Source organism: Silurus meridionalis, chromosome 13, assembly GCF_014805685.1.
Source record: "Silurus meridionalis isolate SWU-2019-XX chromosome 13, ASM1480568v1, whole genome shotgun sequence".
In the NCBI taxonomy this organism is placed as follows: Eukaryota; Metazoa; Chordata; class Actinopteri; order Siluriformes; family Siluridae; genus Silurus; species Silurus meridionalis.
The window spans coordinates 22,369,503-22,386,614 of record NC_060896.1 but is presented as its reverse complement, the minus strand read 5'-3'; the positions used below and the strand labels follow the sequence as shown (position 1 = coordinate 22,386,614).

The window sequence follows — 17,112 nt, the reverse complement described above, 5'->3', positions numbered from 1 at the left end:
AGAGAAGTTTTGGGTAAAAAAACAGTGTTTCACATCTTCACTTTATGGCGCAAGAACAGTCGAATTTGTCAATATGAGAAATCTTCTTACAAAGACTGGGAAACATTCCAGGAAAGTATTAAAACATTGTCTGACAAAACTTATACCAGCTTTACAGTAACAATCACACCCCCACTCCTGTAACTATCTCTCTCGCTGCATTCAGCTGAATCCGTAGATATTTTAAGCTCATTTCACTGGAAGCTGCATATTTGCTGTGCTTTTATAGTTACTAATAAAGCAGAAATTCACATACCTGCACAAATTACCCTTGTACATAAAATTTACTAATGTATTTTTAGAATAATACAGTTTTTCCAGTTACAGCTACAAAGGTTTTAGCCTTGTTTGTTTGCTTTAACTTGTTTTGTAGAATTCAGCCATAGCACCTAATTGGTCTTTTCACAAACCAACACACATATATATCATATATTTTCTGTGTTATTTGCTAAAATATTTTTACTAGACACCTAAATATAAATGTTAAACATAATATTAAAAAGAAAATCCTATCAACCAATTTATACAATAAAACCAATTACACACTACACCTCACACAGCTAGTTCTCACTAGTTCTCATTGTTGAAGTGTTGGTTTTGGTTCAGTATCCAGGGCATGAGGAGCTCACTGAAGTGAGGCGCTTAGTGAAGAGGTCACTGACCTTACTGATGGATGAGGACAGAAAAATAGGTAGGTGGATGGGGTGAGAAGGTTTGGAGGATGGTGGGTAAGTGTGTGGAGTTGCATTTTGACTCCAGCTGAGCCGAAGGAGATGATTTAAATGTAAAATAAATGTCTTGATGAACATAATTTATTTCTTATTTTCTTGCATTTTTCTTTGCTGAGATACAAACCAAAACCTTTAACAGTTAACGATGTTATCGAAGACCTGTGAGAGACTGAATAGTTTTTTTTTTTTTTAAGTGAAAGAGTTAAAAAAGTTTCTGAATTTGATACATAGGAGTATTTGGTACCAGGCACATCCTTGCTGCTAGGGGAATGATGTAGTGTAGCTGGCCTACATTCTTTGGAGATGAAATATAACTCATCTCAGCTTCTAAAACAATGTTTCACTTAATTCTAGTACAAGGTCTTTAAAATGTTATGCATTTTCAACATTATTAAAAGACTTCTGATCTCCAGCCAACAAGAAAGTGAATTATTCGGACTCAGATATTAGGTTTGTTATACATGCTCCTCTTGGTTTCTTTTGACGACTGGTACAACAACGTGTCTTTTCCGGCGAATGATGGTCTGTGTCATTACCTTGCTGTTTACAGGCTGTTCATTTTTCAGACAGCTCTCTGAGTCACATGATGTTGCAACACTTCCTAGTGGGTAAATGATCATAGTTTTTGTATCCAGATCTTGAGTCATCTTTCTGAAATGTGTTCAACTCTTCACGGTGTCATTTGGCTTGCTACTTATTACAGGCTTATTTAATCAGATATACTTGCTTCATAAAATCAGTGACTATAGGAAAAAAAGAGGAAGATCACTTGGGTAATGGTTTCTCTGTAAATCCATTGTTTTATTAATTGTTTATGAAAATCTGGTGTTGGATTTATACCATTTTATTCAATCAAGTCAAATCGAGTTTATTTCTATAGCGCGTTTCACAACAGACGTTGTCTCAAAGCAGCTTTACAGAATTTAACAGTTAAGGTGAACGATGTATATTTATCCCTGATGAGCAGCCATGGCGACTGTGGAAAGGAAAAACTCCCTTAGATGTTATGAGGAAGAAACCTTGAGAGGAACCAGATTCAAAAGGGGAACCCATCCACATTTAATCTGGTGAATCTTTGAAGTAGAATGCTACACATGATCTGGCTAAAAGCAGATGTGTAGATTTGAATGTTGGGATTGTTTTTATCTGGTTACTCTGTTTTCCTCCCTCCTCTCAAACTCTGTCTAAAGGGTTCACTGCTACTGTATGTTGCCCTGTGATGGACTGATTTATTGTCAGTCATCTTTCTGCCTTATGTTTAGTGTTCCTGAAATAAGCACTGAATCCAGCACAACCCTGACTAAGACTACATAATTACTAAGGTTTATGAATCTATAAATTTTATAATCATAACAGTGCAGTACATCAATCACTCACTTCATGGGTTTACACATTCCTTGCACAATTAATTGCCTGTGGCATGTTTTTTTGGCCCACACTAACTGGATTGAGCATTCTGGTGATCTCCTGGAATATATAGGCATGCCAGCTGGGCATTGAGTGGTTTTGACCACCTTTTGCAGGGTTTTCCATTCACACACAGTGGAGCTGCCATACCATACCATGATGGAATTGGTCAGGATGCTCTCAATGATGCAGCGGTAATAACTCATTAAAGTCCCTTGGGACATATGGACTTTCTTAAGTCTATTTTAAGAACTATAGATGCTGTTGCGAGTTCCTAACCAGGGCTAAAGTTTGCTGGTGCCAGGACAGGTCCTCAGAGATGTAGACTTCTAAGAACTTAAAGCTGGAGACCCGCTCTACCCTAGATTCATTCATGTAAACAGGGGAGTGTCTCCTGCTGTTGAATTTCCGGATGTCCACATTGAGCCCTGAAGTCTTCATTAAGGCTCAGGTTGTTGGTGGCTCACCATACTGCCAGGCTTTGGAACTCTTCCCTGTAGGCCGATTTGTCATTGTTGCTGATCTGGCCAACCAAAGTGGTGTCATCTGCATACTTGATAAAGATGTTGGCTTTATACAAATAAGTGCAGTCATGGGTGAACGGGAAGTAGTGTAGTGGGCTCAGAACACAGCCCTGTGGGATGCCAATGGTCAGAGTGTGGGTCAAGGATATGTGATTGCCCAACCTAACAGATTGAGGTCTGTTTGTGAGAAAGTCCAAAATCCATCTGCATGTGGGGGCTTGATGGTCAGTTTAGTGAAGATGGATGGATGGAAAAACATCAGATGAGCAGAGTTTCTAGGAGAAGAAACATCTTGAAGAGAGAGGTCCGAGGAAACTACACAGACTATTAAATCAGTAATTCGAAAACACTCTTTGCAAACATGATGAGCAGAAAAACATGGTTGAACCATGAGGTGGCTGAGCTTCAGTAATCTGGTTTTCACACTGGATTTTAACAGGAGGCCATTCAGAAGGCAAAGTGATCACAGGTTTAAACTTGGACAATGGAATAAAACCTGTTCTGAATTATCTGTATCTACATACTTTATGAATATATAGTGAATATATAGGCTTCCTAATAAACACATTTTTAAAAAACTAGTGAGTGTGTACTCAGGTTGCATGTTGCTACATACGTTATGTATATTTTACTGCTGCAGTGTGATAACTGCACCAGTGAATATAGGCTTCCTAAAAAAAAAAAAAAAATAATAATAAAAAGCTAGTGAACGTGTACTCAGGTTGCATGTTGCTTTAAGACAGTCACCCGGAAGTACATAAGCGGCTCCGGCGTTATGCGTAAGTTCTTTTTCCGGTTGCTTGAGCCTTGCAGTGAGCGTGTGGATTTTATCTGCGCTTTACAAGCATGAGTGTTCCGGCTTTTATCGACATCACTGAGGAGGATCAGGTATCATTCAGGCTATTTCAGACCATCTACATGTGTGTGTGCGCGTCTGTTAGCATCTTGTACTGCATTGTGCGGTATTTTTGTTTGGTTAACGCGTTAGCAATTAGCTCTTGCCCGGCTCCTGGCTCATCAATGGACTAATCCCAAATTGATCCCTACTTTGTATAAGTGTGCACTACAAAGGGTGTGGAGTAATAGTTTCTATACTCTGCGTAGTACACTTTTTGTCCTTTAGGGCTGTGTTTGGGATGCTGCCTGTAGATCTCTATCCCACTGGCTAATTTATTAGCTGTGTCCTCATGGCCTGTTATCACCCTCTGCTATATCTCATCTTTTTTATATAGGACTGTTATACCGCCAGTCATCCTCATCATAATTTCAGCCAAGATTTATATTTATTAAGCAACTATAGAAATACAAATAAGTACTGTCATTTGAGGCAACATTATTCATCATACATCATTCAGCTAACTCTATTTTAATCTACTTTTTTATTTGTTTATTATTTTAATAAATCGAGTGTGTCATAATTATTTGAATTCCTGTGGAAACTTTGAGCATTCTTGTAATATGTTTGTGGCCATATGTTGTCTGTTTTGTGTAACATAGCAGTACAGATTTACTGTCCTCTAAAAAACCTCAACATACAGTCATTGTCTAAATAACTGCCAACAAAAGTGAACATGTCAAAACTGTTTAAAGTGTCAGTATTTAGTGTGTTCACTATTGTTATCCTGCACTGCCTTAATCCTCCTGGACATAAAATTCACCAGAACTGCACAGGTTGTTGTTAGGATCCTCTTCCACTCCTTCATAATGACATCACAGAGCTGCTCAATAGCCACTCCATCACCTTCATCTTCCTCAGCAAGGCAGTTGTCATCTTGGTGGTCTGTTTGGGGGTCATTATTATGTTGGAAAACTGCTGATCGGTCCAGTTTCTGAAAGGAGGGCATTATGTTTTGCTTCAGAATGTCACAGTACATGTTGGAATCAACGTTTCTCTCAATGAACCACAGCTCCTCAGTACCAGCAGCACTCATGCAGCCCCAGACCATGATGCTACCACCACCATGCTTGACTGTCAGCAAGACACAATTTTCTTGTACTTCTCACTGGGGCCTCACCCAGGTTCATGTTCTGGACACCATCCGAGCCAAACAAGTTTATCAAGTTACAGGACACAGGACTCTTTAACAGGCTTGGACTTAAAAACCTTTAACATTTGTTCATTTATATATTTGGTCAAAATAAATGTTTTTGCACATAACCAAAAGGAACATGCATGTGCATTTGAGAAAAAACAAATATTTACAGGCACTGTATATATTCACTTGTTTACATTTATGTAAATAAAGTGTTGACCAAATAATAAAAATAAAATTCCAATAAAAAATATTTAGCTATTATGATCCATATCCAGACAAAATGAACAGAAAAATATGGCCACAAAGATATAGATATAGATATATATATATATATATATAGATAGATAGAGAGAGAGAGAGAGAGAGATGAATTTTATTTATATATATATATATATATATATATATATATATATATATATATATATATATATATATATATATATATATATATATATATATATTTATTATTATTTAGTGTGTGCTTGAGCGAGTTTGTTCATGTGTCTTCTCCCTGTAGGCCTCTGAGTTGCGGGCCTACATTAAATCCAAAGGAGCAGAGATCTCGGAGGAGAACTCTGAAGTAGGCCTTCATGTCGATCTGGCTCAGATCATTGAGGCCTGTGATGTCTGTCTGAAGGATGATGACAAAGGTATTGAAGCAGCCATGTCCATGCCTAACATATGGTCTAAAACATTTGAACTAAATGCATATTGCTTGTGTTTTGAGTTTCACACTTTTCTTGCTCGAATCTTTTACCCCAGCTAGGGTACACTTTTATCATTCTAAAATAGTGCTGGTTTAAATTTTTTTTGGTTTTGTATGTAGATGTGGAGAGTGTGATGAACAGCATTGTGTCTTTGCTGCTGATCCTGGAGACAGAGAAACAGGAAGCGCTCATTGAGAGTCTTTGTGAGAAACTGGTGAAGTTCCGTGAGGGAGAACGGCCCACTCTGAGGATGCAGCTGTATGTACACTTTACACTTATTCGTTCATTTTTACATCTTTTTAGTGTGTTTGCTCCTTCATTTACCCACTCGTTCATGCATTCATTCACTCCTTTTCTCACCCCTTTGTCCTTCTTTTCTTCTCTTGTTCCCTCTTTCTCTCACCCTTTTTTTTTTTTTTTAACATCACATTCCCCATTTAATCCCAATTTTCTTCTATAATTTCGTCCACTCTTCTGGGAAGAGGTTCCACTAGATTTAGGCGTGTGCTTGTGGGCGTTTGTGCTCATTCAGACACACGGGTGAGGAGGCCTGGGGTGCAGTCAGCGTTCCAATTCATCCCAAAGGTGTTCAATAGGGTTGAGATCAGAGCTCTATAGCAGAACTTCAACTCGAACACATGCAAAGGTTATCTTCATGGAGTTTGATTTGTGCACAGGGGCATTGTCGTGCTGGAACAGGTTTGGGTCTCCTAGTTTAAGTGAAGAGGAAATATCAGCTACTGCATCCGAAGACATAATATACAATTATTACCTCAGCTTTGCAATAACAGTTTGGGAAAGAACCACATATAGCTGGGAAATTCCGGTGTCCCAATACTTTTGTCCATGAATGAAAATGTTTACCAGCAGGAGTCTGCTGGACTCTGTGGCATATTTTAGATTTGCTTCATATTTAGTCAGTGTCTGATGTTCTTTGTTTTAACGTTTCAGCCTGAGCAACCTTTTCCACGGTATGGACGAGACTGCACTGGTGCGATACACGGTGTACTGCAGTCTCATTAAAGTGGCAGCTGCCTGCAATGCCATCACCTTCATCCCTACCGATCTGGATCAGGTACACCCTGAGCAGCAGAGCTAATGCAGTGAGTGAATTAAAAAGCGATCAGCTAATTACAATAACTATAACAATTTGTCTGTAGGTGCGCAAGTGGATCGTTGACTGGAACCTGACCACAGAGAAGAAGCACACGCTTCTGAGACTGGTGTATGATGCCCTGGTCGACTGTAAGAAGAGGTGCAGACATTCTTACAGTTTTACTGGAAAAGGTGTTAGATTTTATTTCGTTTTAATTTTTTAGCCTGTTCATTATCATGTGGTTTGTATATGTATAGTGAGGCTGCAGCGAAAGTGATGGTAGAGCTGTTGGGAAGTTACACAGAAGACAATGCTTCCCAAGCCCGGGTAGATGCCCACAGGTATGCTGTTTTTCCTTCTTACAGTTGTCGTTTTAAGTATTCTGTTCAAAGAGAGATACTACATACCCCGGTCTTTCTCAAACAGGTGCATTGTCCGCGCTTTGAAAGACCCCAACACGTTTCTGTTTGACCATCTCCTGGCTTTGAAACCTGTGCGCTTCCTGGAGGGAGAGCTCATCCACGACGTGAGTAAAAATTAGGCATATATTTGTTACATTTCCATATTTTTCATTTAATTTGTTCTCTGAGAGACAAATAATGAATAAAGAAATAAATCGCGATCGGCTTTCCTAATTTATATTACAATTTTTTTTAAATATATAAATGAATATATATATATATATATATATATATATTTATCACTTTTAAATACATGGAACGACGTATTTAATGTTATTGACCCAGTATCATATCCGGGATAAATAAAAAGCAGGAGATAAAGCTATAAAATCACTGCACACTTTAACAGAGATGAACTGTAATAAATGGACATTCTGTGCCACCCAGCTGAGGATCGGTTGCTCTGGTTATTCGTTTATTACCGCTTTATCTATTTCAAGCTGCTTTAAGACAAAGTCTGTAGTTATATGTGCTATACAAATAAAACTGAATTGATTTGAATAAAAGTAAATTGTTTATCCAAGTTGGTATTTTTACTCAGGCAACATATTAATCACGTGCCTTTTCTTTCTTTTTAGCTGTTGACCATCTTCGTGAGTGCAAAACTAGCAGCCTATGTCAAGTTCTACCAAAGCAACAAGGACTTTATCGATTCTCTCGGTAAGTGCTTCAGGCTTCATGAAGCCTAGAAGTTTTAAACAAATTAAACACATGCCTGCATCAACCCTCTGGTACCTGTAATACCATAACGTGTAGCTCTCTGTAGGTTACATGTGAATCAGTTCCATCATATTATTCCACTAATTCTGCACAAAGCGATGACTGATTATGTGCTGAGGTAGAATGGGATTTTGAGAAGATATCCACTACTGTCTTTGTGATATGCCATCCATTTCTTTTTTTCCTGTTTAGTGTCTCAAACCATGTAAGCTTGTCTGTTTCTTAGCAGCTTGGCCCAGTTTGAGTGGAATAAGTACGTAGGCATTCATTTAGTTCAATGTTAATGATTTTCCAATCCATTAGCTGGTACAGAAGAAAGGGAAAGCTCTTTACTGTGTTTGAATTTAATGTCTAGGCTAAAAGTGTTAACAATAGTGTAACACATAATGGCTAATAAACCAGTTAAACACACACACACTATATATATATATATATATATATATATATATATATATATATATATATATATATATATATATATATATATATATATATATATATACACACTAACTTGTTTTCATGCTTGACAAACAGGCTACTGCCTAATATTAGTTTACAAGTACAGTACACTGATCTATTTGTTGAATAGGAGAATAAAAAAAAGCCCTTGCAGTCTGAACGAAATGGGGAAGAAACTGAATAATGGGATTGCAAAAAGGCAGCGTGCTTTAAGCCTGAGCTGATGAGCATTATTATTTTAGCATCACGTTCACCAAAGCGTGAAACGCAAGCAAAGCACAAGATGTTCCGCTAGCATCTGGGCAGTGTTTCTGATCTGCTGGAATGTACCACTCAGCAGAGGCTTTGTTTGGTGTCTGCTCCATGATGCGAGTTCATTAATGCTGGCATCCTCCCTACCTAATATGAACAAGACATTTCAGACACTTTGTAAAGACTCAGCACCTAATGAAATGGATCATCGCTTCTCGGGTTGTGTCACTGGCTAGTTAATTAATGTAAATACATTTTTAATTTGGTTAAATGTTAATTATTTACATTGCATCAGCATTAGCTATTAGTTAAATATTCGTGTTTGGAGCACTTCTATGCTTTTCCGACGGTGCCAGGGTGCAAATAAGGAAATGAGAACATAATATTAAAGTGTTGCAGTGCGATTGTCATTAGTGTTCATGTACTGATATTAGAGTGACACTGTGCTGTTCCATTCCAGTGTTAAAGTGACAGTTATGCAGTTGTGCAAAAGAAGGAGTCCAGTAAGAGACGGTTGTGGCAGTATAGAATAAAGTCAAAATATTTTGAGAATAAAGTTGAAATTATGAGAATAAAATCGTAGCAATACGAGAATCAAGTCTATATGCCGCAACGCATTAGGACCCCAGCTGAAGTACTGGCATGCACCGGTGTTCAACTCCTTTAGGGTCGATTTCTTTAAACATCATCCTCATCTTTTGGAATAACACGCAGATTTAAACATCAATATTCTTGGATCGATCATTGGTCGCCATTTCAGATTGCACAAAAGAGGCAATTTCCTGTTTGATTTTTTTCTTCTAAATTAATTACATTTCCTAGATAACTGCTGCAGTGTCTATTTATTAATTATTACTACAAGCTGATGCGGCAAAAGAAAATAATTTCCTTATTGCTAAACCCTGACCTAATGATGGATTTAACTAAATCCTCCAGGTCCATTTAATGCAAAACTCTTCTGTGCCACTTCTGTGCGTTTCTTAAAATGTTACCACTTTAATCTCGTATTGCTACGACGGTATTCTCATGATTATTTTTTTTTACACGTGGCACTAAAACGCCATCGTATGTCGAGGCGCTGCAATGTAATGAACGTTTTAGACCCCACAGCTCTGCTCTACCTTGATCGTAAATGTACAGTAAGGAAACCTTTCAAGATCCCGCACTCCATGAGCAAAGGTTTGTTTACCCCGACTCGCTTTGCCATGTGCAGCCACACAATATCTAGAAAGTCTTTGCTGTAGTAATATAAATTGCCCTGACTTGACCTAAGAGGCCCAAACCTATTTTGGTATGACCACGTGCACAAAATGAGATCCATGACCTGATTAGCCATGGCTGGAGTGGATGAACTCTCATGGCCTGCACAGAACTCTGACCTCAGAGATTAACAGAATGAACTCTGCAGATTGTTTTTGTTTGCTGCTAGCTACCATTAGCGAGAGAACCCTGGGCTGAAGGTGTCGCTGATTGATGACGGAAAACTTCGAACGAGTGTTTTGTGTGTCTGTTTTTAAATGTCTGGCATTTTGACATGACAACTGAGATCATACAGTGTGACATGGGAATCATGTTCATACAGTCTGACAAGCAACAGTCGCAAAGGACTATAAAGCTTGAGCAGTGTGAGCCTAGCATTAGGCAAGCTCCAGTTTTTTGTTGTCCACCAGGCACGACTTTTGTTTGTTTATTTATTTATTTTTATTTGTGTATAGGTCTGTTGCACGAGCAGAACATGGCAAAGATGAGGCTGCTTACCTTCATGGGCATGGCTGTGGAGACGAAAGAGATTTCCTTTGACACAATGCAGCAGGAGCTACAGATCGGTGCAGATGATGTTGAACCCTTCGTAATTGATGGTATGGCTCAGCTTCTCAGAACTTTTATTGAGATTTCTGGTTGATTGAGCAGAGATCATATATTATGACTTTAGTCATTAGTGCCAAATCAGCTCTTAGTGAACATCAGCGCTGCATGGGTCCTGGACCCTAATTGTTGTGCACGTATTATTTCTTTCATCAGCTGTTCGGACCAAGATGATCTACTGCAAAATTGACCAGACACAGCGCAAGGTTGTCGTAAGGTGAGTTTCCTTAGATACATGGTTTCCGCAGGGTCTTAAAGTTTTTCCGATGTCCATGTAACACTATTTCTAAAGCTCATTGAAATTTTCCCGCAGCATTTTCAAATGGTTTTGTTGTTGTTGCAGTTTCCTTGGTGTTTTAGTTCTTTCTTTTGCTAGTCCAAATATAATGCCCTGTATTACGACTACAAAATAAGACCAAGATGCAACAGCCAATCAGCTTTCTGTCATTGGCGCTAACCTTTTGAATTGTACTACAGACGTAATACGGATTTTATTTTTCAGTTATGGAGAAGTGCAATTTAGCGATACTTGGCTTAAAAGAATGTATTTAGGGCTCAGTTAAGGTCAGTTGCTAACAGTGTGTGTGTGTTTTAATGTCATGATATAGGTCTTACATTTCATTTTAAAAGGTCTTAAAAAGTCTTACATTTGACTAAGTGAATCTTGCAGAAACCCTGTAGATAAGATCTAATATTCTGGTTTTCTTCTCAGTCAGTATTCATTCACACTAGTAGTTGGGGTTTGTATACGTACCTGGGTGCAGGAGGTTTGTTTCCTGGGTAGTGATAAAAGATGTTTCCAGCGATGAGGCATAACATTATGACCACCTGCCTAATATTGTGTTGGTCCCTCTTCTGCTGCAAAAACAGTTTTGACCCGTCGAATAACCAACAGCATTAACTTCTTTAGCAATTTGAACTACATAAGCTCGTCTGTTGGATCGGACCACACGTGCCACTGCAGACCAGGAACATCCCACACAAGCTGCAGTTTTGGAGATGCTCTGACCCAGTCATCTAGACATCACAATTTGGTCCTTGTTGAACTCGCTCAGATCCTCCAAAATTTTCACTTGCTGCATAATAAATCCCTCCTGCTAACAGGTGCCATGATGAAGAGATAATCAGTGCTATGTTATGCCTGAGCGGTGTATATTTAGTTTTGTATTTCAAGGTCTTTAAATATGTTGTATGAATTTCCATAAATTGGTTCAGTCATTTGATCTCCATATAAATAGCTGAGGAACGAACACCAAACCAAGTTTTGCAGAGTTACGAGTTTTGTCAACGTCTCAGCATTTAAGTGCACAAATTTTCCCAAACTCCAAAACATCCAGTGGAACGCTATTAAAACGGGAAGAATGTGGTAGACTGACTTGTATTATACAAATGTAAATATTTCAATTTTATAGTTTAAATAAAAAGCAATAATCTGGAAGAATAGACCATCACTAATCAGTGTTTTATTCCTGGTCCTGCATGCTAACGTGTGTGTGTGTGTTTGTGTTCAGCCACAGCACTCATCGCACGTTTGGAAAGCAGCAGTGGCAGCAGCTTTACGACAGTCTCAGCTCCTGGAAGCAGAATCTGGCCACAGTGAAAACCAGCCTGCAGACGCTCTCTCCTTCTGCCTAACACACTCATAACGTTCAGCAGTTTTTATATATATATATATATATATACACACACACACACACACACACTCAATAAAAGACAAATGAAGACCGTTTATTTTGTGGCGTTTGAACTTTTTATTTAACATTTAACACTCCTTGTCTGTGTAGATTTTAGTTTGAGGCTTTCATCTGACGTATGGAGTTAAGTAATCAGGGTTGTGGCAAATATTATTGCATGGTGAGAGATGGGACACAGGCTTCATGATAAGGATTGTTTGTTTAGGATAAGAGATAAGGTTCACTTGACAAACATTCAAGTCCATTTCTATAGTCTTTCTCTCCAAGAACAAAGTGAAGGGAAGTGTAATAAGAAAAGGGAATACACTAATGTAGGGCCTGTTTGTGTTAGTATAGATAGATGGATAGATAGATGTTGACATTTCTGACTTAAAAAAAAAAGTTAAAAATATATTGGATAAAACAGGATCAAGAATAAACTGAAATGTAATACTGACTTCAGTGGCGCTAAAGGCAATTATTTATTTGCCCCTGAATCTGCAAACTGCAGTATCATGAATATTAAAAAAAGGTTGTGATACTAAAAAAAGTTCATGTGTGTTACTAATAATTTCCTCTTGTTCCTGATGAAATTTCTTGAGGCGTTTGTATAATTTCCACTGAAACAGGAAGTCAGGGTGAGTTTGACTGGACAGAGGAAGCAGGTAAGAAGAGTACAGAATGATGTCATCAAAATTTTTCATCTGTATTGGTCAAGAGATATTTTGAATGCATATATCTTCTAAAGTTGAGTTTTGGCATTGTTTTGGAGCTTGTGATGTAAAAATGATGCTAAAAGCCACTTTTATTCAGATTTTTGGGGGACTTTAGGCTACCTTATTCCTGAGAAAATTTTGGGCTGAAATAAGTCTCTATTTTTCGGTACTTAAAGCATACTAAAGTGATATTACAGAGGACAATTGCTTTGGTTATTTACTCTATACACTATTCACAATACACTTGTTTTCAATAGAAAGTTAATAAAGGTGGAGTCTGCATACCCCAAACTAGTTACATGGGCTGCATTTGCATAGTTAAATCTGATAGGCTATTATATTTTATGACGCAATAACACTCATGTCGTGTTAAATACAATTTCATATATTAAAATGAGCCTTTTCATTTTTTTAAAACCTCTGCTGTGATCATTATCACACTGTCTAAACTGTGCCCTTAAAAGTGTCCTGAAGGTATACAGTCAACACGTTTGATTTTTTTTTTCCTCCATGCTACAGGTTATGTTAGCTTTTCTCAGATGCTTTTCTCAAATTAGAAATGAAATTCTCCAAACTACTCATTCAAACTCCACATCATGTAGTAACTTGTGCACTTCTTAAAAGCATTTCTCATTGCTTTGATTCAATTGCGAATGCTTTTGTACATTCATTTGACTGATTGTGTACAAATGTCTGCTGTTTCCTATATCATCAGTTGTTTGTCATGTTGATCAAAATATATTATTCAAAATATAAATTTGTATACACCTGAATAGTTTAAACCCCCAAAACATTTCGGCATCAGTTAATTGCAAAAATCATTAAATGCAAAATGGTTACCAGTTGTCAGAATCTGTCGATTTAAATTTCTATTAAACGTTTTATGTAAAAGTGTCTTAAACTGATGAAGTGTGCAGATGATTCTTGAATGTCATTAATGACGAGGACTGTAAGGCATCAGATAAACCAACAATCAGATAGTTCTCTATAATAGGTCAAAATTGAATCTTGTGAACCTTAAATTTTTGAATATATAGAATATATATTGAAAATTCATAGATGCCATAGAGAAGAAATTCAGCTTTGTGCAATTCCAATCACTAATCCAAACTGTTGTTTACCTCAAGGAATACTGAAAAAGTGCACTGTCATTGTCAACACGACAAAAGGTTCTTTTTTAGTGTGGTATTGTTTGTATCAATTATTTTAAGATATGCACTTACTGGTTTGCAAGTATTAAGAATGATTTGAGATTCGAGGAAATGCTTCAAAGCAAAAACTGAGAAAAACTGTAAATCTGTAGTGTGTAGAGAGACTTGGCTGCCTGTTCACTTTCAATCCTAAGCACTTCTCTATGGGGAAATTCAGAAATATTATAAACAATGTCCATGAAAGCATTCCTCCAGCCAAGCAAATTCCACTCAAGTGGAAGATGTTTAATGATTGCATAGCTTGCAGTAATACATGTGGCGGTCTTGGAAAACCCATGAGATGTTGCTGTGGTTGATCTATGGGGAAAAAAAGAAAGAAAAATCCGGTTTGGACCAAAGTTGAGTTTTTCTTCCAATAATATAATGCAACATATGAACTTTTAGCAAACATAATTTTACTAAATTGATATGCAAATATTTTTTATTTGAACTAATTTCTACTCTCTGTAAAGACCATGGTGTGTAAGGAACCAGTTTTTGGTGGTAAATGTGGTGGTAAGAACTATTTTTTACACAAATTACCATAATGAAACATATAATCCCTCTCAATTCAGTTTGCAATTCAATACCACTTGTTGAGTTTGTTTACGCTGCTTTTTCACTGTCACATCACAACAGTAGAATGTAGTTAAATTCTCTGGTAGAGGCCTGAATCAGAAGAACAACCTGACACTGAGGCTCGTTTAAATGCTATAAAACGAGTTTTACCTCAGGTGAAACAGAGATTGTTGATGATGATAATAAAAATTAGTACCAGCAGATCTGACAAATCTGTAGATTTCTTTTAAATTTCGCAACTATATTATACATGCTGATCTAGTTATAAATGTAGAGGTTGATTGTGCACCTTTTAATTTTGGAAGAAAAATTATAGTCCATGTGTTGAAGATGTATGCAAAAAATGTATGTATGTACATTTGAATTCAGGAAAATCTACACAAAATACAAACATGCAATTACAAATACAATGTGACAGGTTTTTTTAGGCTGCTATACACACACATCCATACTGCCATAGGTGTCTTCCAAATGAGCGTATAGGTGAAGACTAACCGTGCCTCACAACCTTCACAACCATCCAGGCAATTTTACTATCACTAGTCTTCAGGGCTGGAAAAATATTATTGGAAAAGATCGTATTTTATTGTGTCTTTACAGTGCATCCAGAAAGTATTTCCAGTGCTTCACTTTTTCCAAAATGGATTAACTTCATTATTTTCCTCAGAATTCTACAAGCAATACCCCATGATGACAAGGTGAAATAAGTTTTTTTAAATCTTTGCAAATATTTTAAAAATGAAATAAATTACATGCACATAAATATTCACAACCTTTGAATTGACACTCAAAATTGAGCTCTGGTGCATCCTGTTTCCACTGATCATCCTTGAGATGTTTCTACAACTTGATTGGAGTCCACCTGTGGTAAATTTAGTTGATAGGGTGTGATTTGGCCATGCCATGCCACCAAGCCATGAAGTCCAAAGAATTGTCTGTAGATGTCCGAGACAGGATTGTATTGAGGCACAGATCTGGGGTAGGATACCAAAAATGTTCTGCAGCATTAAAGTTCCCAATGAGCACAGTAGCCTCAATGCAATGCAGCACTGCACAGAGACATCCGTGATGAAAACCTGCTCCAGAGCGCTCTGGACCTCAGACTGAGGTGACTGTTTATCTTCCAACAGGACAAGGACCTTAAGCACACAGCCAAGACAACAAAGGAGTGTCTAAGAGACAAAACTGTTCTTGAGTGGCCCAGCCAAAGTCCAGACTTGTCCCCAATTGAAAATCTCTGGAGATTGTGCACTGACGCTCCTATCGAACCTGAGGGAACTTGAGAGGTTCTGCAAAGAAGAATGGGAGAAACGGCCTAAAAAAGGTTCACCAAGTATCATACTCAAAAAGACTTGAGGCTGTAATTGGTGCCAAAGGTGCTTTAACAAAATATTGAGCAAAGGCTTATTTATTTGTAATAAATTTGCAAAGATTTCGAACACACTACTTTCACGTTGTCATAATGGGGTATTGTTTGCAAATCTTCTTCTTCTTTCGGCTTCATCCATTAGGGGTCGCCAAAGCGGATCATCCGTCTCCATACCCCCCTGTCCTCTACGTGTGCCTCTTTTAAACCAACTACCTGCACGTCTTCCCTCACCACATCCATAAAATCTCTCCATCCTCAGCATTATTTTACCGATATACCCAAAGTTTCTCCTCTGCACATGTCCAAACCATCTCAATCTCGCTTTCCTCACCTTGTCTACAAAACGTCCTACATGCGCTGTCCCTCTAATAAACGCATTTCTAATCTTGTCCATCCTCATCACTCCCAAACCCCAAAATCTTCAGCTCTGCTACCTCCAGCTCCACCTCCTGTCTTTTACTCAATGCCACTGTCTTTATACCATACAACATCTCAGGTCTCACCACAGTCCTATAAACCTTCCCTTTCCTCTCGCAGACATTCTTCTATCACAAATCACTCCTGCCACTCTTCTCCTCCCACTACACTCTGCCTGCCCTCTTTATTCTCTAACACACTCTCCAGTACACCTTCCACATTCCTCTCCTTAAGACTATACCTACCCATCACCTCCTCATCAACTCTGTTCCCTTCACCTACTTCCCCTCTATCTCACAGCCCACTTGTGGAGCATAGGCACTGATAACATTTATAATCACCCCTTCAACTTCCAGCTTCACATTCATCACTCTATCAGAAACTCTCATCACCTCCACTACACTCTTACTGTACTCTTCCTTCAGAATCACACCTCCACCATTTCTCTTTCCATCCACACGTTGAAATAACAGTTTAAACCCACCTTACTCCTCTTCCACTTGGTTTACTGAACACACAACCAATCTACCTTTCTCCTCTCCATCATATCAGCTATCTCTTTTGGGTTACCAGTCATAGTACCAACATTTAAAGTACCAACCTGAACCTCCACTCTCCCACACTTCTCCTTTTGCTGCTGTCTCTGTAGACGTCTTCCTCCTCTCCTTTTCCTCCTTCGGCCAACAGTAGCCCAATTTTCACCGGTACCCTGTTGGCTAACAATTCCTGTGGCAGTCGTTGATAACCCGGGCCTCGACCGATCCAGTATGAATTTCTGAAACATGATCCGCATATTTGATTTGTTTTACGCTGGATACCCTTCCTAACGCAACCCTCCCCATTTATTCGGGTTTGGGACCGGCACTAAGA

At 38.2% G+C, this 17,112-nt stretch overlaps 1 protein-coding gene across 1 annotated transcript; it reads left to right on the top strand.

Annotated features, from left to right (window-relative positions):
• Positions 1-3,459: 3,459 nt before the first annotated feature.
• eif3m (eukaryotic translation initiation factor 3, subunit M) lies at positions 3,460-12,027 on the top strand. Its single transcript, XM_046865205.1, has 11 exons — positions 3,460-3,589; positions 5,255-5,387; positions 5,564-5,702; positions 6,396-6,519; positions 6,605-6,699; positions 6,798-6,881; positions 6,967-7,066; positions 7,580-7,661; positions 10,148-10,291; positions 10,455-10,515; positions 11,810-12,027. The coding sequence occupies exons 1-11, from the start codon at positions 3,548-3,550 to the stop codon at positions 11,931-11,933; spliced, it is 1,128 nt and encodes a 375-aa protein (XP_046721161.1). The 5' UTR covers positions 3,460-3,547; the 3' UTR covers positions 11,934-12,027.
• The last annotated feature ends 5,085 nt before the right edge of the window (positions 12,028-17,112 follow it).